The sequence below is a fragment of the Haemorhous mexicanus genome, chromosome 3 (genome assembly GCF_027477595.1).
Source record: "Haemorhous mexicanus isolate bHaeMex1 chromosome 3, bHaeMex1.pri, whole genome shotgun sequence".
Classification (NCBI taxonomy): Eukaryota; Metazoa; Chordata; class Aves; order Passeriformes; family Fringillidae; genus Haemorhous; species Haemorhous mexicanus.
Window position 1 is genome coordinate 87,178,154 of NC_082343.1, and position 24,732 is coordinate 87,202,885.

At 40.8% G+C, this 24,732-nt stretch overlaps 2 protein-coding genes across 2 annotated transcripts; both read left to right on the plus strand.

Moving 5' to 3' along the window:
* Nucleotides 1-3,254: 3,254 nt before the first annotated feature.
* Nucleotides 3,255-14,945, plus strand: TMEM30A (transmembrane protein 30A). The gene is made up of 7 exons (XM_059842599.1): nt 3,255-3,552; nt 8,900-9,016; nt 9,637-9,744; nt 9,997-10,084; nt 10,542-10,685; nt 12,318-12,524; nt 13,425-14,945. The coding sequence occupies exons 1-7, from the start codon at nt 3,280-3,282 to the stop codon at nt 13,616-13,618; spliced, it is 1,131 nt and encodes a 376-aa protein (XP_059698582.1). The 5' UTR covers nt 3,255-3,279; the 3' UTR covers nt 13,619-14,945.
* A 4,133-nt stretch (nt 14,946-19,078) lies between these two features.
* Nucleotides 19,079-22,919, plus strand: LOC132325369 (cytochrome c oxidase subunit 7A2, mitochondrial). Its single transcript, XM_059842600.1, has 4 exons — nt 19,079-19,235; nt 20,267-20,356; nt 21,807-21,891; nt 22,705-22,919. Exons 1-4 carry the CDS (start codon nt 19,218-19,220, stop codon nt 22,761-22,763), a joined length of 252 nt encoding a protein of 83 aa, XP_059698583.1. The 5' UTR covers nt 19,079-19,217; the 3' UTR covers nt 22,764-22,919.
* The last annotated feature ends 1,813 nt before the right edge of the window (nt 22,920-24,732 follow it).

Sequence of the window (24,732 nt, forward strand, 5' to 3'; positions counted from 1 at the left end):
AAGTGACGGTGACATGCCTGAAATAAACTTCATCTTTTAAATATGAGTAGGATACAAGTAAAATGGTATTCCAAAATTGAGTTTAGATTTAAAAGGTCCCAGTCAAAGTAGAAAATATTTTTCCTTATCTAAATTTTAATATAAAGCAAATTCATTATGAGTGTAAGTTTATGATTCATAAACAAATACATAAACTTTTATAGATTTGCACTTAGATTAAGTTTTTAAGCTTCCCAAAATAAAGCTTTGTTTAAAGCATACATACAGTCATGGTGTATTGAAATAATTTGGATTTTAAAAATATTTTTTATGAACTGCAACACTTTGGAGTAGGAGACTGGTGATTTAATCTTGCATTTATGTTCCTAGTCAATTTTTTACATTACCTAACTTGGATATGAATCTAAGATAAATATGTAAAAGAAGTGCATTAGCCACATAATTAGCCTCTATTTTGGGGACACTCAGGAAGAAATCTATTCATACAGACTAACAATGTGATTAATTTCTACAAGTACTGTAATTTTAAAGGAGGTAATTGGGAAGAGCTTTCACACTAAGATAATGTGAAATATAGATTAGATATATATAGAGATATGCTATAGACATCAGAAGCTGTTAAGCAATAGAAAAACCAGTGAAAGATCTACTTTTCCCTTAGAGATGTCTTACCATCCAAGGAGGACTGAAAGACCTGTGAAGTATAATTATAGTGATAAAATTTAAAGTTTCAATTTATGAAAAAATCTCAGATACTTAGATTTCTAGAGATAAACTCTACAGCCTGTGAGTTTTCTTTTTGTCTTGTTGTGAAACATAATTAGACAAATTTAACACGCCCTTTCTTGCCAGTTTTCTCACACCTGAGAGCATCAGGTCCCAGCTTCCTAATATTGCCCCTTGATTATCCTGCTGCAAGGGAAATTTCTTGCCATCTCTCACCACAGGTTTACAAGCAGTCTTGTTCCCTTGGGATCCCAGGTTGCATCTCTCTGGATTCTCTGTGATGCTATGGGAAAAAAGGTTACTATAGCTGAAAGTAATAACTGCAAACAGAAGATAATAAAGGAAAGGGTGGTACTAGAGACAAAGGGCTTATTTAGGGGGACTGGCAGCAAAAGTTGGAGTCAACAAGATAGTGGAAAAGATAAATTTGGAATGAAATATAGTTTTAGCATAGATGCCGCAAGGAGTATGATTAACTTTTGTACCCTTTATAATTATTTAGGCACCGAAGTAATATTTATATTTTAAATTATATATATATATCCAAATTTACAATGCTATGTCGAGGAGGCCTTTTGTGCCGCCAGAGTGAAACGCATTTGCACAAGTCAGGGGCTCCCCCCAGTGGTCTTGGCTGATGCTCTCGGTGCTTCAGAGAACTAAAAGGCATTTATTTTAGATAAACTGTTCCATAGCCAGCTAAAAAGTCTCCAGATTGGACTACATTATAAAGTTATTTAATTAAATAGTTCAACTTACTTTTTTCCTTGAAATCAAGTAAATACATGAATATTTGCTGAATGTGGATTTGGCAAGACTCTTGGAGTCCTGCACAGGAAGGACTAGAGAGTTCTCACAAACCAGACTTTTATGCAGAAGTGCCAATGAAGTGAGAAACATGGACTTCCAAGGTCACATTAGCTTGAGCAAAGCCTGCTAAAGCAGGTATTCTGGGATAAAATACATACTCCCACACTGCATTCCACAAGGTGACTGCATCTCCACAGAAAAGGTTTTAACTACTGGAATAGGCGGCCCTGGAGGGGTAGTAGAGTCTCTGTTCCTGGAGGTGTTAAAGAACAGACTGTAAATGGTAGCAAGTGCCATGGTGTAGTTGGCATGGTGGTGTTCAGTAAAAGGCTGGACTCAATGACCTCACAGGTCTTTCCCAGCCTAATTGATTCTGTGATGTCTATTTAATGCAGTCAGATTAGCTCCTAAGGGGAAACAACAACATCCATATGTGTAAGTACCTAAAGGGTGGATGTTGAGTCAGAGGGAGCCAGACTCTTCTCAGTGGTGCCAACCAACAGAACAAGAGGCACCAGGCAGAAACTGATGCACAGGAAGTTTCACCTGAATATGAGGAAGAACTTCTTCAGTGTGGGGTGACTGAGCACTAGAACAGATTTCTCACAGAAGCTGCAGAGTCTCCCTGACTGGAGATATTCAAAAACCATCGGGCTGCAGTCCTATGCCATGTGCTCTGGGATGACCCTGAGCAGGGTGGTTGGACCAGATGACCCACCGTGGTCCCTTCCAGCCCTACCTGCTCTGTGATTCTGTATTCACTGCACTGATTCACTCACACCTCCTGACAGCAGGGCAGGAGTACAGAGCAGAACAACTCCCAAAAGTGGTGCTTGGCACACACGGCTCCATTAAGAGAAGCTCTCAAAACTCTCGGGCATTATTACTTCTCTACAGTGGCACTAATCCTATTTATGAGGGTAGGAAGCTGAAGCTGATGTCTCTGTTCTTGACCTGATGGACGCTGCCTTGGGTCAGCACATGCCAACAGGGAGGAGGAAGGGCAGGATGCCAACAGGGAGGATGAAGGGCAGTGCTCCTGGAGCACTGAGAGGGGATGACAAGGCTGCGGGCCCGGGTCTTACCCCAACCCTGGGCATGAGGTGACAGGGGCCCTGCCCTAAGTCTGGAATACTAATCCTCACCGAGCAGAGCCTGCCTGGCCAGCACATAGAACACATCCTATGAGGAGCAGCTGAGGAAGCTGGGGGTTTTCGGCCTGAAGAAAAGGAGGCTTTTTGGGGGGACACAATTCTCCCTGTAACTCCCTGAGGAAAGGCTGGGGTGAGGCGGGGACTGGTCTGTTCTGCCGTGCCTGCAGTGAGGACAACAGAAAATGGCCTTAGCTGAGACGGGGGAGATTCAAATTAGATATTAGGAAAAAAAAAAAAATCGCTATTAGGGTGGTCAGGCATTGCAACAGGTTGCCCAGGAAGCTGGTAGGAAGGAAAGAACCATCCCTGGACATGTTCAAGAGGTGACTGGATCTAGCACTGGGTGACGTGGTTTAGTGGTTTAGGGGTCACAGTGGCAGTGCCGGATGGATAATCGGACCCGCAATGATCTTGCGGGTCTCGGCCAACCTTGACGATTCCGTGACTCCCTGATCTGGGCAGGCGCGCGGCCGTGGCGCGTCACGGCCCGCGCGCCCGCCGTGCCCCCTCCCGCAGCTGCCGCGGCCGAGTGCGCAGGCGCGGTGCCCCCGGTCACGTGTCCCGCGGTGGCGGCGGCGGCGGCGGCGCCATGGCGGTGAACTACAGCGCCAAGGAGGAGGCGGACGGGCATCCCTCGGGCGGCGTCGGCGTGCCGGGCGGCGGCGCGGTGGGCAGCGGCGGCGGGGGCGCTGTGAAGACCCGCAAGCCCGACAACACCGCGTTCAAGCAGCAGCGGCTGCCGGCTTGGCAGCCCATCCTGACGGCGGGCACGGTGCTGCCGGCCTTTTTCATCATCGGCCTCATCTTCATCCCCATCGGCATCGGCATCTTCGTCACTTCCAACAACATCCGCGAGTACGAGGTGCGCGGGGCGGGTGTGCCCGGCCGGAGCTTTGGGAGCCCGGGGCCGCTCGGGGAGGCCGGGCCGGACAGGGCGAGCGGGGATCGCCTGCCGGGAGGCCGCCTGCGGCTCCGGGGAAAGCCGGTCCGTTCCCGGCCTGCGGGGACGCGGCGGGACCCAGGCGGGTTCTGTGCGGAGCGGACGCCGCACCCGGGTGGTTCCGATCTGATCTAATGTCTGTGCTCGTCAGCAAAGCGTCCATTAATTATCCTGAGCAGGCACCGCGCTGACAGTAGTCTCCGCATAGGCTGTAGCTCTTCCGTGAGTTCTGTCAGTGCTCCCGAGGGAACTTCCAGGGAAGTTACTTCCTGCCTTTAATCGACGCAGCCCAGTGCTCGTTTTTTTCCTCAGCAGTACAGACAGTAAGCACATCATCCGTGGGATAGCCTACGGCAGTCCATTATTTATCTCCAGATGTTCCAAAGTAATTTTATTTTCATGACAGACAAAGCTCTGTGGTGAATGCATTGCTGTTATTCTTACCTGCGCAGATGATTTAATGTTGCAGGTGCTGTATGGGAGACCAGGGTGTCCAGAGTAAGCTTGGAAACAAGGATCAAAGAGTATGGCAGAGTAAATCCGATAAAACTGTAAATATGATAAACTCCGACTCCCAAAACTGGAGTCGGAGTTTATCATATTTACAGTTTTATCAGATTTACATCTGATAAACAGCCATGCTACTGCTGTGAAAAGTTTCTGAGCATTAGCTCGAAACTGAACTGTATATCACAGATCGATCCATTTGATAACAGAACCAGTTTGTGTTGAAAGGAAATAAGGCGCAGGGCTTGGGGGTGGACAGCCTTGAGAAGCAATTGATAGCTATTATTAGTTTCAGTGAGCTAATATGACTTAGATTGATCGTAGGGAAGAAGGTGTGTGGTTCTTTGTTTGGTTTTTTTATTGGAGAGTATGATTTTTTGTGGATCAAATCACTCCAGTTACTGGACTAAGCTGTCGCTTTCAAATAAGTAGTGTTTAAGACAGTAGCTTGGCTGGTGGCAGGTTGTCACTGAAGCCCAATTAGCTAAAGAAATCATGAGGCAGGGGATGTATGGTGTTTCCATATTTCTCTTAAAATGCAAATAAGGTTATAATGAAACCAATTTTACCCCCTTTTATGTTAAGATCTACAGTTACAGTTAAGGAGAAAAGCAGAAGGGAAAAATCCAAAAGAAGTGTATTTTACAGCATCCTAATTTGTATGTAAGCATATTTTTTAGAAAATAGTTGCTTCTTATAACAAGTGCTGGGGTTATGCTGAACATCTGAAAATTGGCACAGGTGCTTCAGAGAACGCGGCCAACTTGTCACAGGCACAAAGATTTTTAAATTGTCATGTTGTAGCATATTTAAAGTAAATACAATTGCATATTTTCAAGACTCTGTGGAGAGAAGTATAAAAATATCCTTGCTAACACTGATTTTTGTTGACAACTGCATTTAAAATAGCCATTTCTATAGTAAAGCAGTACAAAGTTTTAGATCATTATAATTGGAGAAATATATCCTTTTTCCATTATGACTGAATCTGTATTGATCTATGGGAACAAGAAATGCATCAGTTTCACGAGCCCAAAAACCTATGTGACTTCTTGTGCCTATATTGCTGCTGTATGCATACACAGGAGTTGTGTATAACTGTTGTTCCTTAAGCAGCAGTCAGGTACTCCTGGTACATTCCAGTAGAACCCAAAAACCAGCTGTTCCCACCTAACATTTGGCTCAAGTTGTAGGTGAGCTGGGAGCGCAACCAGTGCTCCCCTACACAGTCAGGTTGTGTATATAGAGCAGCAGTAGCCATTTGTATTGACCAGCTAGCAGGCACAAGCCTTCAATTCTCTCCATTTTTAAGATACTCAGGAATGAAAAGAGTTTCATTTGTTTGTTTTACTCTATGGATTTACTCTTTCACCTTTTGAAATTCTCAAAAATCTGATTGTTAGGCTTTTGTGAGGACAGGAGGTACTTTGGAGTCAGTGGTAAGTCAGAAGGGGGAAACTTGTGTTCTCTTGCCTGATCCTCATACTTGTTTTGTGAAGTGACACTCTGCAAGTGAGATTATCATCCTAAAGGCAGCTGAATTTCAAAAAAAAAGCAAGTTTAAATCAAAAAAGGCTTTATAGTTGCAGCTGCAAAACACAGATAAAGCATTTTACCAATTAAGACCAACATCTGGGCTCTAAACACCACTGAAGGGTGCAGTTCAAGACATTGCTTTCACGTACATGCTTAGATTATATACATCCCTGCTTAGAGTGCTGGCTTTTGTTATAACCTCCAAAAGTTACTCACAAACAGCTGTAAGTTTAGCTGTGGGAGACAAGACATCCAGAAGCTACATGCAGTGACTAAGCTTTTTTAGAAATGTAATTGGGGGAGGAAGTACAGGTGGTGATTTACATCTACCTCCTATGCAACAGCACACCTCTCAAATCTGTGGATATGTGCCTGTAAACTTAGTGTATTGGAATTGAATAGGATGTATAATTTGTGACCCTGAATACATTTTTAGGTTCAAGTCACTCTTTCCTGAAACAAGGTATGGTTGGCATTAGTAGCTCTGTGGACTGTGCTGTTCTTCTACAGGTGCAAAGACTGAGCAGCAAAATGTACCTCTTCCATTGATTTCCTTTATAAGATGTCTTGAATTCAAATGTGGAAGATTTCCAACAGTTTAAGTGTACTAGAACTATTGGGTTTTTTGTTGTGTTTTCTCTAGCATTTTTTTCATGGTTTCAGAATGGCATAATCAGTCATTTATCTTGAGTCTGTCATTAAAATAGTTCATTTCTTGGAGGTGGGTTTTTTTTCCTTTGGTGTGGTTTTTTAAAAAACATATAGACAGAGTGAATAAGAAGCATTGACAGAACATATTAATATATGATAAAATGTGAGGAATATACAAAGTGTTAAAGGTGTAGGAAAGAGATCTTTGTGCTTTGACTGCTGCTGTGAAATGCATAATTGTGAAAAGCCAATTGTGAAATGCATAATGTGAAAAGCCAGATTGACTTAAGGCATGGCTAGGAATGGATAACTGAAAGTAAATACATTACTGTTGCCTGCATCTTCAGCCATGTGTGCAGTTCCTGTAGCCCCATGTCAGGATTGATACAAAAATTAGTAAAACCTGCAGAGAGGACCAGATTTATGGATTGCCTTTTATACAAGAAATGGTTAAACAGAGTAGGACAAAGTAGGAAGTCTGCAAAATCACAAATAGTTTGGAGAATTATGTGTATACGGTAATTATGCTATTTCTATCGGTCTATGTCAGCTGACAGACATCAATAGCCTGAAAGGCCATTGGTGTGGAATAACTTGGATATACCCAATGTCCTTAAATCTTGAGTTTTTTGGAAGGGCTCACTGTGTCTGGTTGTCAGCTGTTGGCTGATCCCGTGGGACAGAACAGTGGGGTCTGGCAGGTTCTTGCCGTGGACTCCATAGTCAATCCTTAGCTCTCACAGTCCAAAGTGTTACTTTGTCAAGAGGTGAAGATGTATGCCTTCATCCTTTTAAATAAGCTCTCTTGAATGTAATCTGTAAATGTGGATGCAGAAAAATACACTGGTATTGGCAGTTACTGTACAGGAAAGCTCTTTGATAGCATGGAAGCTGATAACAGTGCATCAAAGCATAGTAGCACTGCTTCAGTATACATCCATTTCACGCTCCACAGAATTTAGTCCATTACGTTTTTAAAAGTGACGTCTTTAGGTCTTTTGCAATCTTAGTCTTTAGCGTGCGCTCTTGACCTGAAACAACTTCTCACACTGGCAAGTTCTTTCTAAAAGAAATGCTTGCTTCAGCTTACTTTAGCAGAACACACCCACCCCTGAGTTAGCCTTCAACAAATGAGATGCATTGTTCATTAAGAGCAGCAGCGGGGTCTGTCTGCTGTAGCTAAACAAAGCTGGTCATGGCTGCTGCAGCAGTGCTATTTCTAGATCAGCATAAACTTAATATCGTGTTCAGCTGAGCAGTAAAGATCGTTATCCTCTCTCAATCTCCCTCTCTCTGCCAGGTAATAGCTTCTGAAGCTGTCTAGTTTCAGCTAGGCTCATTAGCATGTAGGTTTTGTCTGTCAGAAATCTGGCAGCAGAGCAAATGCCAATCAATAAAAGTGCTTGTTGGTGGAGCTGGTTGCAGCTTAATAAATACTGAAGAAATCACAGGAAGAGAGACCCTGAAGAACATGCCAAGGAAAATAGGCTTCAGTTTTTTCCTGAACACATTGTGTGTTTGTTTTAGCTAACCTTAATATGGGTACTAGGACCAGTCATAAATCACTAGTTCTTGGTTGTGCCTTTCACTACAAACATAAATCAGGACAAATCACTTGCAGCAGCCTTTTGTATAACTGTATAGGTGTTCTAGTTTAAATGCTTCTGCTGCTGCACAGTTTTTTTGCAGTGAAGTATATATTTCACCAATCTGAGTCTAAATTCTGAAATAGATAATTCATGTTAAGTGTAGAAATACATCTTTTATAGGCAGACATAAGCTTTCTTCTGCCACACTTGCTAGAGCTACACATGATAGAGAGTTGATGTGGTAAAGCTACTTGAATTGGCTTGGACTGTAGGGTGAGCTTAAGGCTGAATGTATAGATTTTTAATAAATGCTTTTTATGGTCTACAATATTCAAGACAGAACATACTGTATAAGCCAGATTAATACGGATCATCTTTCTTGTCCATATTCTGATTATTTTACCATTCCTGACAAAACAATAATGGTGTAATAATGTTTCCTGTTTTAGGACAATTTTTGGGCATTTAGTAATTTTTAAATTTTATCTTCTAATTAGATGGCTAAAAATGGCCAACAAAGCAAGTTTTTCTAACGCAGATCTTGTTTCATTAAATAGCTAGACTTTTAAAAGCCTAATGTCTCTGGAAAGCATGTAAAAACTGCAGTCTGCTTTTAATAGTGTGTGTGTTTGGAAATATCACATTGTGTGGAGTGTCTGCTGGTTTTGTTTTGGTGGGGTTTACTTCTTGGTTGGTTGGTTTGGGGCAGGTGTGGGTCTTTGTGGGGGGGGCTTGTTGGTTTTGTTTGGTTTTGCTCCAGGAGTAATTTAACCTCAGTGTTCAATTTTTTTGCATCTGAAATCAAGCATATAGTGAGAATCAAAAACTCATTCACAGAATGTTTAGGCTGGAAAAGACTTCTTGAGAATGTGCTCTTGGTGTTGAGATATAATATGATTGCAAAATACATGCCACAGCAACTCTCTTGCTTAATAATTTTTCTTTACTCTCCCATGGTAAATTAATGACTGCTCTTTCTGTTACAGATTGACTATACGGGAACAGAACCTTCTAGTCCCTGCAACAAATGCTTAAATGTGTCCTGGGACAGCACACCCCCTTGTACATGCACCATCAATTTCACACTGGAACATGCATTTGAGGTAGGCTGCCCTGTATGCAGGATGAAGTCAGAACAGTTTATGTGGTCTATTTCATATTGAAAATGAAAGTTTTGTCACTTAAGTATTTCTTTTCTGTTTTAGAGGATTAATTTTAGTTTTCCTTTGAACTTGGATCTGATTTTTGTATTCCACTTTTCATCAGGAGGGATGAGATGTTTCTTAATGCCTCTGTTTGTCTGGGAATGTAAACATTAAGTGGAATGCTTGTGTTTTACTCATTCAGAGTTACCCTATCTGTCACATAGCTAGAGAGTAGATTGAGCTATTCCTGCGTGATACAAAAAATCTCACTCTAACAGGAATTGGAAATACCAAATAAATGCTTTCTGGCAGATTGGAGGCAAATGAAGCTTATGGGTTCTACATTGGACAAGACAGGTAGTGGGATTGATGCTGGTGAATATCATTCTGATAGTTGGTGGCATGTTTATATTGTTTGACTTCAGCCTTGTTAGGACAGTACTTCTCTGTACTCAGTATGAACTTTGAGGCTTGAGGTTCTTACTTTATGAATGTTGCTATAAACCTAAGAGTTTAAGAACTTAAAATTACAGGTTTGTGTGAATGAAATCCCTCTTTCCTCATCTTGCTTTTTGTAGAGCAATGTATTCATGTATTATGGACTTTCCAACTTTTATCAAAACCACCGTCGTTACGTGAAATCTCGAGATGACAGCCAGCTAAATGGAGACAACAGTTCACTACTTGTAGGTATTCATGCTTGGATGTGAATGAGCAGCTAATTTCTGTCTATTGCATAAATCACCACATAAATTATTTAGTTTCATGATAATGAGGTACTAGAATTTTTGCATAACAGTAAGCAACCATAAGGAATTGATGTTTTGTTTACTGAAAATAACTATTAAGTATTATAATTTTACTGATCGTGTAGTAAAAACAAGTTAGTTGTGTAAACTAGAACAGACTCATTTGCCTTTTTTCTTTCTAACTATCAGAATCCAAGTAAGGAATGCGAGCCTTACCGCACAAACGAGGACAAACCCATTGCTCCTTGTGGAGCTATTGCCAACAGTATGTTTAATGGTATGGTCACAATTTTAAGTTATCATTTATATGGGTCTGTGATCTAGTGTATGTTTTCTGTTATGTTGCACATAATTCTGGATAAAGATACCGTGGGCTTTTTTTGTTTTGAATTAACACATTTTCATTGTTCAGAGTAAAATAAATATCCTGTACTTGTTTAAAAATTGCTAGGAGAATTAATTTAGTCTCATAGCACACAAAGGATGGAAATAACTGTTGTGAGAATCTGCTGCTGCTGTGATGTAGAAACATAGATATCATATATGGATAATAAACTGCTATCTCATATACACTGATTCTTACAGAACAGTTTGTTATTTTGTCAGATAGTAAATGCCTTGCCCAGTTATTTTTGTTTTGTTTTCTTCTGGAGGTAATTGTTTCAGTGCTTATCATGATCATCTATCTAATGAATGTTTCTGCAGCTGGTCTTCTAATTTGATTTTGTCTTTAGATACACTGGAGTTATACCGCATTGATAATGACACAAGGACTCCGATTACTTTGATCAAAAAAGGCATTGCATGGTGGACAGATAAAAATGTAAAGTTCAGGAATCCTACAGGAGATGGAAACAACTTAACTGCGCTTTTCCAAGGTAAAAAAAGAAAAAAAGTGAAATTCTAAGAATGGCAAAATGCTTCAAACATCTTTTAATTTCAGTTTTGATTTCAGAGTTTTGCCTTACTGACATTTTACAGAATGTGCTAAATATTCTCTGAAGAAATCCAAGCTAAGGACTACTCTGCTATTTGAAAGGTTGTCTTTAAATAAGTTTCTGATAAACATGTTTGGTTTTTACCTTTACCTACGGCAATCATTAATTTGGTAGGTTTTAATTTCTGATTTTTTTTTCTACCCTGAATACTAAAATGTGTGTAATGTACACTGCTGGGGTTTAACCCCACTTGGCAACTAAGCATCACACAGTGTCTCACTAACTGTGCCCTTGCTCAGTGGAAGGAAGAATTGGAAGGCTGAAAGTGAGAAGGCACATAAGTTGAGATAAAGACTATTCAGTGATTAAAAACAAACAACTAAATTAAAAATACAGCAAGGAGAGGGGAAAATAAAACCCAAGAAAAACAGGTAATGCAAAAGAAAGTAATTGCTCACTGCCATCTGAGTCCCTGAGCGAAAGTAGGCCCTGCCTACCTCTACCTGCCCTTTTCTATGGTATGGAATATCTCTTTGGTCAGCTGGATCAGCTATCCCATCTGTGTCCCCTCCCAGTCTCTCCTGGACACCTCTCCTGTCTCCTCACAGGTGGGGTGAGGTGAGGAGCAGAAGAGACCTTGATGCTGGCAAATATTGCTTGGCAATAACAGAAACATTACTCTCTATCCACAATTTGTCCCGCACAAATCCAAAACATTGTCCCATACCAGCCACTGTAAAGAAATTTAATTTTATTCCAGTCAAGACTGGTACAAGTTCTGTCATGTTTGGATTTAACTTGCCAAGAAATCCTGCTGGTGTTACATGAAATTCATTATATGGAGATTTCATTTAAATGTTTCTATGGCTAGGTTGTGCTGTTATCTAAAAAAACTGATTATTTTTTTTGTTATTAGAAGTGACTGATGTGTCTCATTTTTTAGATTATACACAGTTTGGCAAATAAAAGTTTTCTTTGGTTACTATGTCTGAAAAAGCCCCTTCTTAGGGCTCTAAGAGCACGTGTGTTTATGCAAGGTATATAATAACTTCAGACTTAACCTGATGTGAGTTTCTTGCTTAGTCATAGCCAAATTACATGTTGTCAGTGTGATGGCTACCCTTGTAAAAGCAGATACCTTACCTTAATACAATGGGGAATTTTATTTCCAATAACAGTAGCAAAAGCATTTGGACATAATCTGAAATGATGTTTACAATATTACATGTTCATGGTTCTCAAATTCTACCAAGTGAGCAGAAGACCTGTCATAATAATGGAGAATTACCCACCAAGCAGTGCTTTGAGACATGACTTCCCACCTGCATGAATTGTTTAAACAAATTAACAGTGCTGTTGTGAATTATGTTATTATAGAATTCAAACTATTTAAACTGCAAAATAAAAAGTTCTTAAACAGCCCAGTGTGTTGCAATAGTAGTGAGTCAGCCTGTCTGTTCATACTGTTTAGGAGTTAATGTGTTTTTTTGTGACATTAGAATGGATTTTGATGAGCCAGTGTGTTACTCGGTCCTGGATTTGAAATACTTTATTATTTTTGTTTAATCCTAGGCACAACAAAACCTGTGAACTGGCCCAAGCCAGTGTATATGCTGGACTCAGAGCCTGACAACAACGGCTTTATCAATGAGGACTTCATCGTGTGGATGCGCACAGCTGCTCTGCCAACGTTTCGCAAGCTCTATCGTCTCATTGAAAGGAAGAACAACTTTCAGCCTACCTTGCAGGCTGGAAAATATTCTTTGGATATTGCATACAGTATCCTTTGAAAGCAGGCCTTAGCCTGGATTATGCAAATATATTTCTGCAAGTTATCAGATGGAGCTAGCCTTTCTTCTTACCATTTCTAAAAAGAGATGGTATTGAGCTGTGGTTGAAAACTGGCATGGAGACCCAGATAGACTGTTACATCTTTTACTTCTGGGCTAGTTTTATAGCATTAATAGCTTCAGAGAGACAGGGAAATCAGATTGGTTGGGTGCTGGGAAGGAATTGAGAAAAGCATAGGAAAAGAGGAAAGAACAGAGGTAGCTGGTAGCAAAGGAATTTAAGAACTGTAACTTCAAGGTCAAATGACATTATGTGATGAAAGGCAGACTGACTCTGAAGGTCACAAAAATGACAGAGCTGTGGATCAGATGAAGGTCTGTCATTCTTTGTTGAGGAGACTAAATATTAGGTAGAAATGCAGGTGACTAGAGAAGGAGGGTTGTCATAGTTACTGAATTCTTAAAATTCAAAAGCACTTAATGATACTTTTTACATAGCTACTGCAGTGTTCTCCTTTGCTGTAAAACTGTGGGGAGTGCATATGAAACAGAATGTAAAGAAAAATTTTTTAGCAAAATAGACACAAGGACTAAAATTTATATTTTCCCTCACTTTATTGAAGCTACTTTCATAAACGCACAAAATCATGCATTTTACTCTTCTTCAGGGTTAATGTCTCCTAACATGGCTTTGTTTTGAAGTAGCTGACAATGCCCAGATGAGTTTTATCCAAAAAGAATAGCTGAATATTCCATATTTGCAATTCCAGTTCCAGAGGCAGCAGTTAGTATTTGGAACCTGATTGAAATGACCCAAAATTTTCATGTGCCCAGTTCAAGCTGGGTTTAGAAACTTGCTTCTTTTTTGTTTTCCTAAATGTTTTTTCAGATTATCCTGTACACAGTTTTGATGGACGAAAAAGGATGATCCTAAGCACCATCTCGTGGATGGGAGGCAAAAATCCCTTCCTGGGAATTGCTTACATCACTGTTGGGTCCATATGCTTCTTCTTAGGAGTGGTATTGCTATTCATTCATCACAAATATGGCAATCGAAACACCAGTGCAGACATTCCCAATTAATCTTGCATTCTGAAAACAAATGTACTGCATGTGCATCAAGGCCAGTCCAGAATGGACCCAGTTTTTGAAAGACAAATTTCTGCTTCTGTCATTTCTGAGACTGGGTGCATAATTTTTACCTAAAGCTCCCCTTTCCCATACTGTGGATTAACTCTTGAAAATGACGGGTATACAATTAGCTCTATTGATTGTATCTCTGCCTATGTCAGAAACAGTTTTTCTGATGTTTGCCTCTAACTGGGCAGGCCACATGATGCATATAGCTCCTGTTCCCTTGATGCATCTGCTGCTTGTTCACGTGCTATGTAATGTCGGTATGATTCAGTACATTTAGATTGTGTGGAGAAAGATGGTTATAAGATACTGTAAATTGTTGACTTTCCCGAATTCAGGTGTCAGTGCTGTTGGAAGAAGTCAAGTCTTAAATGTTTTCTTCGATTTACTGTCTTGTGTGCATGGGCTCCTACATTTCTTGCTGAGATTTTAATATATTTATACAAGTTGTTAAATATTTTTCCTGTGTCCTCCCACCTCTATTATATTAAATCCTTTAAGTGCTCCGTAAACTTCAGCACTCTGGATTCTTTGTATATTTACAATATATGTGCCTGGCCAGTAAACAAGCATCCTATGAAAATACCAGAAAACCTATTTGTTAATTATCTGTGTGAGACCCTTTTAAAGATTGTTCTAAATTGGGACATGCTTGTTGCAGATATAATCTTTTTCTAATTTTCTTCGCTTTAAGTCATATCCAATCCTAGTTCACTTTTTGCTGGTTTTGCTTTTTATGAGCAGCACCTAGCATTAATCAAGAAGAACTTAAAAGGTTTTTTTCCATTTGTACATTGGGGTGAATTCCTTTAATGGGGTGAATTCCTTTTACTCAAGGAGTTTCCTAATTTTTTTAAAGCATATGTATTCTGAGCAGGCTTTGTTTTAAGGGAATTGTATACTTTTTCCTTCTTTGGAGTGAACACCACGTTAATTTTTTGTGGTGTTTAGGAAGTAAACTTTAGAAGTTCAGAAGTTGAGATGGCAGTGACATTTTTCCCTGAAATGCAGGTTTAGCTTGCTGTGAAGCATAATTTAAATATTGCAGTTAGAGGCAATGTGCAGGTTAGTGTCTTAAATTACAGAAGGATTCACCTTTAGGTTAATTAAAAGTTAACTGCAACCTGTAAAATATTACTTTTTGGTGACTTTTTTTTAGATGATGCACAGAAACTCTAATGTATATGGTGGAGATCACTTTATATGCAACTAGCTTGATAAAGTATGGAGTATATTAAAAGAGACCTAATAAATTCTGCAAACCATTTAATAAGAGATTTGGTTTTGTTCTTGAACATATATTTATTTTTTTATTTGGATGAAAAGACATCATTAAGTGTAAATGCAGTTTTAAATGAGTTGTATTTCTGGGATTGCATATTTATTACAAAAATGCATGGTCCAATATCTTAATCTACAGGCAACTTTAAACAAAACTATTTATTTATTACATAATCATATGACTGGTTTTACTTAATTACTTGTGTAGCCTAAGAGTTTAAATGTGTAAGTCTGGATAAACTGTGGAATGAGGCAGCATTTCCAGTGTGCTTGCTTTCTGTAACTACATATAATAATTTATTTGCATAGTGCAGCCTGGCAGAACAGGGCTTTCAAATAGTACCTTGTAAGATTTTATTTTCAGTGTTGTATTCATGTTGCTGGAGTTACAGAATAAGGGTAATATACCCTTGAAAACTTGCAGAACGTGTTAAACTGGCTTTCAGCTTTGGAGTAGCTGCTAGTCCAAGATAGAGTAAATAAGCAAGGGGATATCTCACAATTACTGGTTATTAAAATATTTTGCTTTTTAAAGTTTGTGTTTGTCACTTGAAATGCAAATATATTCTGCTTCATTCATAATTCCTATTTTTTCCAAGTGGGAAAGGCTGCTTTTTGGGCTGTGCTTAAAATTAAAAAAGAAGTACTTTTCTGTCTTCACCTTGTAATATTTTTCAATACCTTCTTTTTTTTTTTTTTTTACTCACTATAGCTGCTAATGTATCTTCAATCTCAATGAAGTACACCAGGGTGAGAATTGCTGTCTGGTTTTTATTGCAGTTAAGTGGGTTCTCTGAGAGCCTTTAGTAATAAATACAGGAGACAGTGTGCCTATGGAGCTTAAAATGCTTGTAAGAGTTAAAAATATTGATCAAATTTGTAAACTCTTCTTTCACTCATGCCCGTTTGTCTGGATGTCATGTTGATAACAATGGAGATCCTTGGAGGATCCTTGGAATCTTTCAAGCATTAATTATGAATATCAAACCTTGAAGGATGCAAGTCTTGTCTTTTTTTAATAGAAATCTCTGAGGGAGGAAAGGCCATGTGAGTGTAGGTCAAGTAACATCTACAAGCAGAGCAATGAGCATGGCTGGTTGGATTGGATTCACAGGAAATGTTATTGTCTGCACCCTTCTCTCACGTGCCTTACTTGCAGTGGGAAAAGAACAGTTAGACTGCGTTGAAGAGAGTGCTTAGTGGAAAAAGATGACTTAAGTCTAAATCAGGTACCTACAGTAAATTAAAAGTTACTTATTGGAATGCAACTGCTGAAGAAGACAGAGAACATTGCATAAACACAGAGTAATCCGATCTTCAAAGTTCCTGTGACAAGACAAGGGTTTCTGAACTTTCCTGAAAATGTGATCTACCCTTGGTATTACATAAGTTGGTTTTTGGGCTTTTTTAAAAATTCAGTAACTCAACATGCAACCTCAGCAATACCCCAGAATGTTACACATATAAAAGGCTTGTCTGTATTGAACAACCTGCCCAAAATGCTCTCTTTCAAAGGAGAAGAAAAAACGATGAAAATCTAAGTCAATTTTATTCTTGCTTCTTATCAATGTCGCCAGTTTATGGAAGAGACTGCTTCTGGCAGTGTAAAAATAGACTCTGAGGTTTATTTTCAGAAAGCCCAATTGTGAAAAGTTTTGGGATTTTACTTGATCAGTATTAAATTTTCCTCAGAGCACCAGGAGTATTTTCATGTAAAAGTTCTCCCTCCCTTCTAGCTCACAGAATGTTTGATCACCATATTGCATTCTGTGCCTACATGTGAAGTCTAATCTTATTTGACAGTATCAATTAAGACTGAAGACCATTACGAAATGGCCTGATAAGAATTAGCAGGTCCTTACATGACCTGAGTCTCAAGTAAGAAACTATCTCCTCATAAGCCTCCCAGTATGAACATCTTTAGCCTGTGCTTGAAAGTGAAGTGATACTGTCCATCTGAGTTATATCAACTGCTGCTGCAAAGTTTGAAGTTGGAAGATGATCTCTCATTTTGTCATAGGGATGCAATAAAGAGGAATAAAAGTGTAAGTCAAATATTAAGGAAGCACAAGAAGTTTTTTAAAAAGCATAAATTAAAAGGAAGTATGTGGAGATCTTTTTCACTACACCCTGGATAAAAATCATGTAAAATAAACAACTTGAGTAAATGGAATACCAGTTACATGCAAATTGAATTTTTACCTGAGGACTGTGCCCAAATTTTGTAAAATAAAATGGTGAGATGCTTAGTGTTAGAGGTGGAAGGATGTAATTAATAACCTCATTATTAGTTCTGTTATGAAAATGAGAAGGACTGGACTGTGATATTCTTGGAAGAAAGGAAAATACTGTCTTTAGGATCACCTACTGAGGCCTAATTATATGTGTTATCTCTTTAGCAGGATTTATGTACCCTTGTATTACTGGTTGAAGAGGTAGAACACATTTTTGTGACTAATGCTTCTAAACAGCTAGGTTAACAGGCCTGCTTTCTTTCTGGCTTAAACAGAACAGTTCAATAATGAGTTTTGATAAACAGTTTTGTTATACAATGCAATACATGCAAGAGTTGCTCTGTTCAGTTAGGAAGAAGCAGTGTGTTTGTTTCTAATGAAACATCTTCATCCTAAAGCAGCAAGTTGCCGTTTCTCATTCCCTCAAGTTTTCATTTCTTCATGAATTAGTCAACACTGAAGAGACCAGCTGTGCTTGCTCTGAGCAGTTATTATGCAGCTTTGATTGGTAGATAACTAACATGCCAATCCTTAAGTAAGGCCTTTCTGTTGTAAAGTGTATTCTTACAGAAAATATCCCTGAAATTTAGATTCAGACATACCAGAAAGTAGCCCACACAGCAGAAATCAGGATTAATAATTTCTCTGTGAATTATGATCCTTTTACCGGTATTTCAATTGAGATACTGGTATTCAACTGATGAAAATCAGAATAAAATATTGTATGCACTCCTAAGATCGCAAGAGGAATGAATGGAAATCTCTTACAGTGGTAGTAATGCATTTTTAAGTGTTATTCTGTGATAGCACTGCTCAAATGTTTGGAAACCATTTGTTAAATAATGCATCCAGTTTCCTCCTTTGTTAGAGCATCTATTTGTCCATGACTGTGCTTTCTAAATGCTATTTTTAATATTTTGCACAGCTAAGGCATTACCTATAAATGCATCTTCATCATTGCATTTTTAGTTTCTTTCTGGTTCAGCTCAGAAGATTAAGAAGTGTAGTGTTTGACACACGTTGTTCATCATGAGGTTTGGCACCAGTGCAAAAGTATAGCAATGCCAAAAACTAAGTGCACTTCAACTGTAGCGAAGCCAGGAAAGAGCATTCCCGACAGCTTTGTATTTCAGCATATGGCTGAATTATGAGAAGATGCAATTACGGGGCTAGATCTGCAATGCAGAAAAAACACTGGCTTCTCAGAGTAGTTTCTTGAAGGGCAAATCATTCTTTCCTGAGACTTGAGTAGGTTTGTATTTCATGCAATTCCGGCATTTCTTCACTCTATGTAAGTATACATCCTGAAACACGAAGCTGAAGTTGGTTGTTCCCCCAATCCCCCGCATGCAGAGTACTCTGTATCCCAGCAACTAACGGCGCTTGAGGCAGTGGGCAGGTACTACGTGGGGTACTTTGGGGTTTTCTGGGTGTAGTGGCCTATAGCATGTCCATGAACAAAGGGTGCTACATCCACGCAGGGGTGCCAGATCCTCTCTCCTGAGTTGGACCCAGGCGCTGCCTCGCTCGGCGTCCTTGCCTGAAGTGGCGGCCCCTGGGGCTGTCCAGCGAGTCCATATGAATAGGCGCAGCCCGCCCTCTGCAGGTATTCAACTTTTAAAGGAAAGGAGACTTAAAATTCTGCATGGAGGAGCTCGGGGAAACGTTTGGATTTCCCAAAGCGCCCTCTAAAGGCGCAGGGAGGCGGCCGCAACTGCAGGATCCCGTGGCAGCAGGTTCGCCGCCGGGGCTGGGCAATCAAACACTCCCGGTGTGCCTCAGCCGCTGCCGGCCCTGCAGCGTGTTCTGAGAGGTCACCGCTCCTCCTTCCCGGTGCTGGGGTCTCAGCCCGGGCTCCCGGCCCCGCCGCGCTGCCCTAGCCGGGCCGGGCGGACTGGCGGGGGGCGCTGTGGGCTCTGCGGCGGCGCTCCGGGCCGCTCCCTCTATGGTGTGTCCGCCGTGGGCGGGGGAGCCGCTTCCCCTTCCGCTGCCCTTGTTGCCGGCGGGAGGTGACAGGACCAAGAGCCGCGATGTGGCGGAACGTGCAGGTGAGGCCCGGGGAGGGCGGCCCGCTGCCGCGGGTGGTGTGGGGTCGCTCAGGGTGCCCGCCCGGCTGCGGGGCTCGGCCGCGGTGGCCGCTCTCCCTGCTGGGCGCTGCGGAACGACCTGCGGGGGTCGGGGCAAGGTCCATGTAGTGCTGAGCTTCAGGGACTTGAGAGGATAAGGCTGAGTCGCGGGGCTCGGGTACCCTTAGCTGGTCTTTAAGGAGATATATTTCACAGCGTGTTTATTTGGGGTGGGTAAGGAGGGGAGGTCCCGTTCCTTGCAACCAGCATCACCTGTATGTTTGCTCGCCCCGTGGCTGCGTTTTCAGCGGTGGTAATTGTGGAAACGATGTGTTGTCAGTGTTGCTTCAAGGAGGCTGAGGCCGCTGGCAGCTTACAGCTACCGCGCTTTGAGCCTTGACATTTTAGCAACGGTAGATTAAAGAATTGTATATAGGTCATTGATTTTGCTAGGCTACCCTGTATGATCAGTCTGTGGAAACAGATTCCAGCTCAGGACACAGCAAGGTGATTTAAGCTGTGCCTGTTGTGGGATGAAGGTGCCTCCTTATCACTTTCAAGGTTGTCTCCTGTGCTGGTGGCTCGTAAGTGAACTGCAGCAGTGACAGGAGTTCCTTGTCCTCACAAACACGTTTGTCAAAAATATTATTGTCCCTTTCGCTAGTCAGACACAGAAAACGGTGCCTAAAACTGAGAGGCTGAGATTTCCCCTGAAAGGGAACCTGAAGGTTATGGTGCAGATCCATAAATCCGTTGTATTTTTCTGAAAGTAATTTTCCCGAGTTTTTCCTTTTCAGGTAGCTAGTCAAGCAGTCCTTTACATAGTTTGCTGAAAAATTTACTGAATTCAAAACTAGCATGTTTTGGTGAAGTTTTGTATGTTTGTTTTTAAAAGCCTTTCTTTTTTTGTTGTCCCACTTCTATCTTGCTTTTCAAAGAAGCAGTTTCTACCCAGTGTGAACAGAGGTGTAAAATGTCACTGTTATTAAAACACTGTTTATCTTTTATTTCAGGCTCTTCGCCAGATTTCCCAGAGAACCATAAGCACTGCTTCACGCAGGCAGCTTGAAAATAGAGTTTCTGAGAATCAGAAGCTATTTCAGGTAATGAATGAGTCGAATAATGTTAGTAGATTAACAGGGTTTTAGCAGATCATAACTGCATGTTTTTTTCTAAAGAACTGGTCAGGTTCCCCTTTACATCTGAAGAGAGCTCTCAAAATCAATTGTATGACTAAAGCTCTTGCAGTTAGCAGTTATTTTCTACAGGAGTTGAGTATTTTTACATGCATTCTTGACTTGCTGACTCTAGGGTTTGTTTTTTTTTTTATCCCGTGAAATGATTTGTACTCAAGTTTCTCATAAGTATTAGGCATGGTACAAAGATAAAGTACTTTGAAATTAATTGGTATGGGGGAGTATGTCCAATGAACAAGTAGAGAACAAGAGTGAAAAGACAGAGATAACAGTGAAAAGGTAAACCGGAAATCTTAAATCTCTTTCTATAGCTCATAGATGAGCCCCATAATTTTTAATGAGTATGTGGTATTACTGTATTTCTCAGTTATGAAAACTGTAAAGGTCTTAAATGATTGGATTAATTCCTTGAAAAATATTGAGTCTTTAAAAATAATTTCTGAATTACTTTTTTCCTCACTGATGGGGCCACTAAGTGAAGTAGTAAAAGCAGAGAACACTCAAGAGAGTAATCCCAGCTGTGAGCCCCAGCCTGGAGCTGTAGCTTCATACTGAGGATAAACTGGTCTTCAGCTCAGTGAAAGGGACCAAGTATATTAGAAGCCCCACTTAAATAGTTTTAGTTTTTCATGCTTTCCTTTCCCCTGAAAGAGGAAGCCAGTCTTGTTGAGACAGTTGACTAAAGAGCACTTGTGAGCCAAGGGGAAGGAAATGGGAGGGTGATGTTGGTGATGGGAGGGGGTCAGAGGTTCACTTTCTTTTGGCAGAGATCTATAGGCATATCTCTTCCTCCTTTCATTCCTTTCTTGTGGGACAGCAAGTTAAGCTGGGGTAAGGTGCAGGTCACCAGCACTGAAGGCTGGCTTGAAATCCAGAGCAGCATCATCTTGCTGACAGGGGTAAAGATCATGTGGGTCAGGTTCTTCAGAGTTTTACTTTGGGTGGAGCAAAACAATTTCCTGTATGCCACCAAGTGACAATACAGACTCCTCCCCCTGTTGCTCCCTGTAGCAGGGACTGACTGTACTGGAGATGGATGGGAGGTTTCTAGGGCTGGTAATCACATCCCGTGCACCTGAGGGGTCTCTTGGTGTCAGAAGTGTTCAGGCATCTACCAGTCACTGCTTTAGATACGAACTGTGCACATGGTTTATTATATTCCCGCAGTGAATCATCACCTGATAGCAGAGTGAAAGCTTTCTAGACAGGGCAGGATCTAAATAAGGTTCAGTGTCTTTTGGGAGTCAGAAACATAATGTGGGGTAGTAATTCTTCTGATGAGTAATTGTAGTTATATTAACACAATATTGCAAGAACTGCATATAAATGGTTAATTTTTGTCACTTGTTTCCATTAGGCTGATAATGGCCTCCCAGTGCATCTTAAAGGTGGGGCAAAAGATTCTCTGTTGTATACAACCACTGCGGGTCTGACACTGTTTGGTAAGGCTAATACTGAAATATTTATGCTTTGGTACAATTTCCAGTGCACTAATATTAAAATATTTTTTTCTTTGATACAATGTCCAGCATGGATGGTGTTTTCTCTGTCTTCTTTATAACATGCAAAGTTTATGTAGAGAAGCAAAAACCACATTTGGACATACTGTGTATTCATTTTTGCTTATTTCAGGTTTAGATTTTCATATGGCTTTTTCCCAGACTAAGCACCATGGTCTGAACATTCCTTCAGGTTTTACATATGGTGTTAGAGAAAAACAGAACTACTTCATCTATTCTGCAAAGGAGTAAAATGTAATTATAGCATGTACATGAACCAGTTTTCACACCAGCCTGACTCTACTTAGTGATAGGTGATACTCAGTATACTGAGTTTTTGTGTGCTGTGAAAACTAGCAGAATTATAACCAAGGTTCATAATACTGTATATATATAATTTTTATGTTTCTTGCTACCTAATTTTGCAATAGCCTCTTAAATGTGTTGGTCAAATGGATTTTCAGTTCAGCTACTTTAAGAATGAGTAACTTACTTCATGATTGTGTAGGTTCCACAGACATGCCTCTCCCCACTTTTTTTTCCCCATCTCTTTATTTTTGCAGCCTGTGGAAATATATTAAAGTTGTTTTTTCTCTAAAATATGAAATCACCAAAAAAAATGGAGACGTGGCTGTGGAAACGTATTTTGTCTGAATTGCAGCTGCTTATTTTTATTCTCTGGAACTAACTGGAAAGCTGACTTCAAAGGAATTCTGTGTGCTTGCCTGAAAATATCTTTTCTGTCTCTTAATTCAGGAACAATGTATGCTGTTTATTATCTGCTTGTCTCTTCAATGCCCAAGAAGCCGAACTGATTCCATTTGAGGATGCCTCAGCGACTAACATCTCTTTGTCCAGTTCCCATGTGACTGTGGTGGCAGCTTATTATAAGCAGCTGGCTTAATGATTGGAATCATACGTTAATTGTAACATGTAAACTGCAATCAATAAAGCAGTTTTTACGTGGTGTAGTGGGTGTCTGGACTGTATCATCTGCTTATGTGTGTGAGCATTTTTGGTCATAGGGTTGCCAAGCTGGTGAAGAGGTTGTGCTAAACTAAGGCTGCTGGCAGAGGAGAGCCTCAGTCCTTCCCATTCATCATCTCAAGTTTGCTGCCAGTGGCAGCCATACATCCCCAGAGCCAGGAAAGGGATAACAGGTCAGCAGGAGCACCTACAGAGCAGCACAAAGGACTCACAGACACTCCAGGCAGGAAGTCTGTCTCATCAGGGACACAAGAGTGCCTCTGTGGGAATGCAGGCGTCATAGGGAATGAACAGGAGGAGTCAGAGATGTGCTCGTACATGCAAGGCTGTGCTCTCAGCGGCATCACAGAGGAGTGATGGGATGGTAGGACTGGCAGGGAGGATGAGGTGCTACCCTCCATGTCAATGACCAGCCAGGCTGCATGGAACTCCGCCTTGGGATGGATGAGGAGTTGATGGGGAGCTTATGGGTCAGGATTAAAGGGAGGACAGGGACAGGTGACAGTGTGGTGGGTATCTGTTGCTGGCCGCCTGACCAGGAGGACTGAGTGGATGAGTCTATAGACAGAAGCAGCCTCATATTCACCAGCCCTGGGCCTCATGGGAGACTCCACCCCAGTCTCTCTTGGAGGGACAACACAGCAGGGCATAAGCATCACTTGTAAGGTACTGTGATGGCTCTTACTAGCTGGATTATTGCAATTATTGGGGAAAGTCATAACGGAAACACATTGTAGCTGTGCATCCCTTGTTCGGTTTTATGTTCCTAACAGAATTTGTGCCTTTTTAAGTTTCCTGTCAAGCTGCTACTTGTGGGTTATTATGCCCAAAGTCTGGTACTGACTCTGTAACAAATACAGGGCTTCTAAAAAAAACCCAAACAATTTCATCAAAGTAATTCTTTTGTTTCTCTTCTCAAGGAAACAGTGGAATTTGTGAAAACAAGCTCAAACATCTAGCCTCCCACTACAGTGCTATTTTAAGCCTCTTCTGGATTAAGTTTTTTCCAATTTTTTGTTGCTATCCTGGAGAACCAGAGTACATTTGTTAAATTTGAAGCAAACTGGAAGAGAAGACGAGTGTACTCAGGACGCTCTCTAGTAGAACCAAAAATCTTAAAAAAAGGTGAGTGGGAGAATATCCCTCAATGGTAGCTTCTCTGCACAGGTGGCTTTGGCCAACTGCATGACTAAAAGAATAAGAAATACCTGGATGGATTTGTTGGAAAAAGGTTTGGGCAGTGGGGATGAACATTAATTCCTACAAAGGATAGAAACCCCATGGCACAGTAAACTATACTAGACAGAATGTGAAGCAGTCTGTTCTGTGCAATGCTGGTAAGGCTTCTGCTGCCATCACATGCCAGGGTTACCCTCAAGAAGTGATAGGAATCTGGAAGGCAGTGTAAGGAAAGATCAATGTGTTTAAAAAGTCCACATCTTTTCCTGCCTACAGGGATTATGAAGAATTTTGAAAGGAGTAATTGTTCAAATAGTCCAAATTATAAAAACCCTGTGATGAGCTAGGCAGTAAATTTGTGTGTACATGTTTGTGTGTGCATCCAAAGCAGAATGTGCAGCTGTTCTTGTTTTTGCACTGAGCTGTGTCTCAGAGTCAATGTCCCTGGGATCTGCAGCAGGCTGTGGGGAGTGGGGCCGGCAGCAGCCCTAGTGGAAGAGCATGGGGGGATAAAAGGCAAGCTACGAAAAAGTTTCATCCTACAGAGCAATCACTATTTATAGTCAGAGCCTTGAACTGTTATTTAAATGAATACCAAATGGCAAAAACTTGTTCTGG

Excerpts from the sequence above, each read along its gene's own strand:
- TMEM30A (XM_059842599.1), top strand. The coding sequence starts at position 3,280 with ATGGCGGTGAACTACAGCGCCAAGGAGGAGGCGGACGGGCATCCCTCG. Across the intron at positions 9,017-9,636 it reads CACTGGAACATGCATTTGAG|AGCAATGTATTCATGTATTA; the intron begins GTAGGCTGCCCT and ends TGCTTTTTGTAG. Across the intron at positions 10,085-10,541 it reads TGCCAACAGTATGTTTAATG|ATACACTGGAGTTATACCGC; the intron begins GTATGGTCACAA and ends TTTTGTCTTTAG.
- LOC132325369 (XM_059842600.1), top strand. Across the intron at positions 20,357-21,806 it reads AGAATCAGAAGCTATTTCAG|GCTGATAATGGCCTCCCAGT; the intron begins GTAATGAATGAG and ends TGTTTCCATTAG. Across the intron at positions 21,892-22,704 it reads TGCGGGTCTGACACTGTTTG|GAACAATGTATGCTGTTTAT; the intron begins GTAAGGCTAATA and ends CTCTTAATTCAG.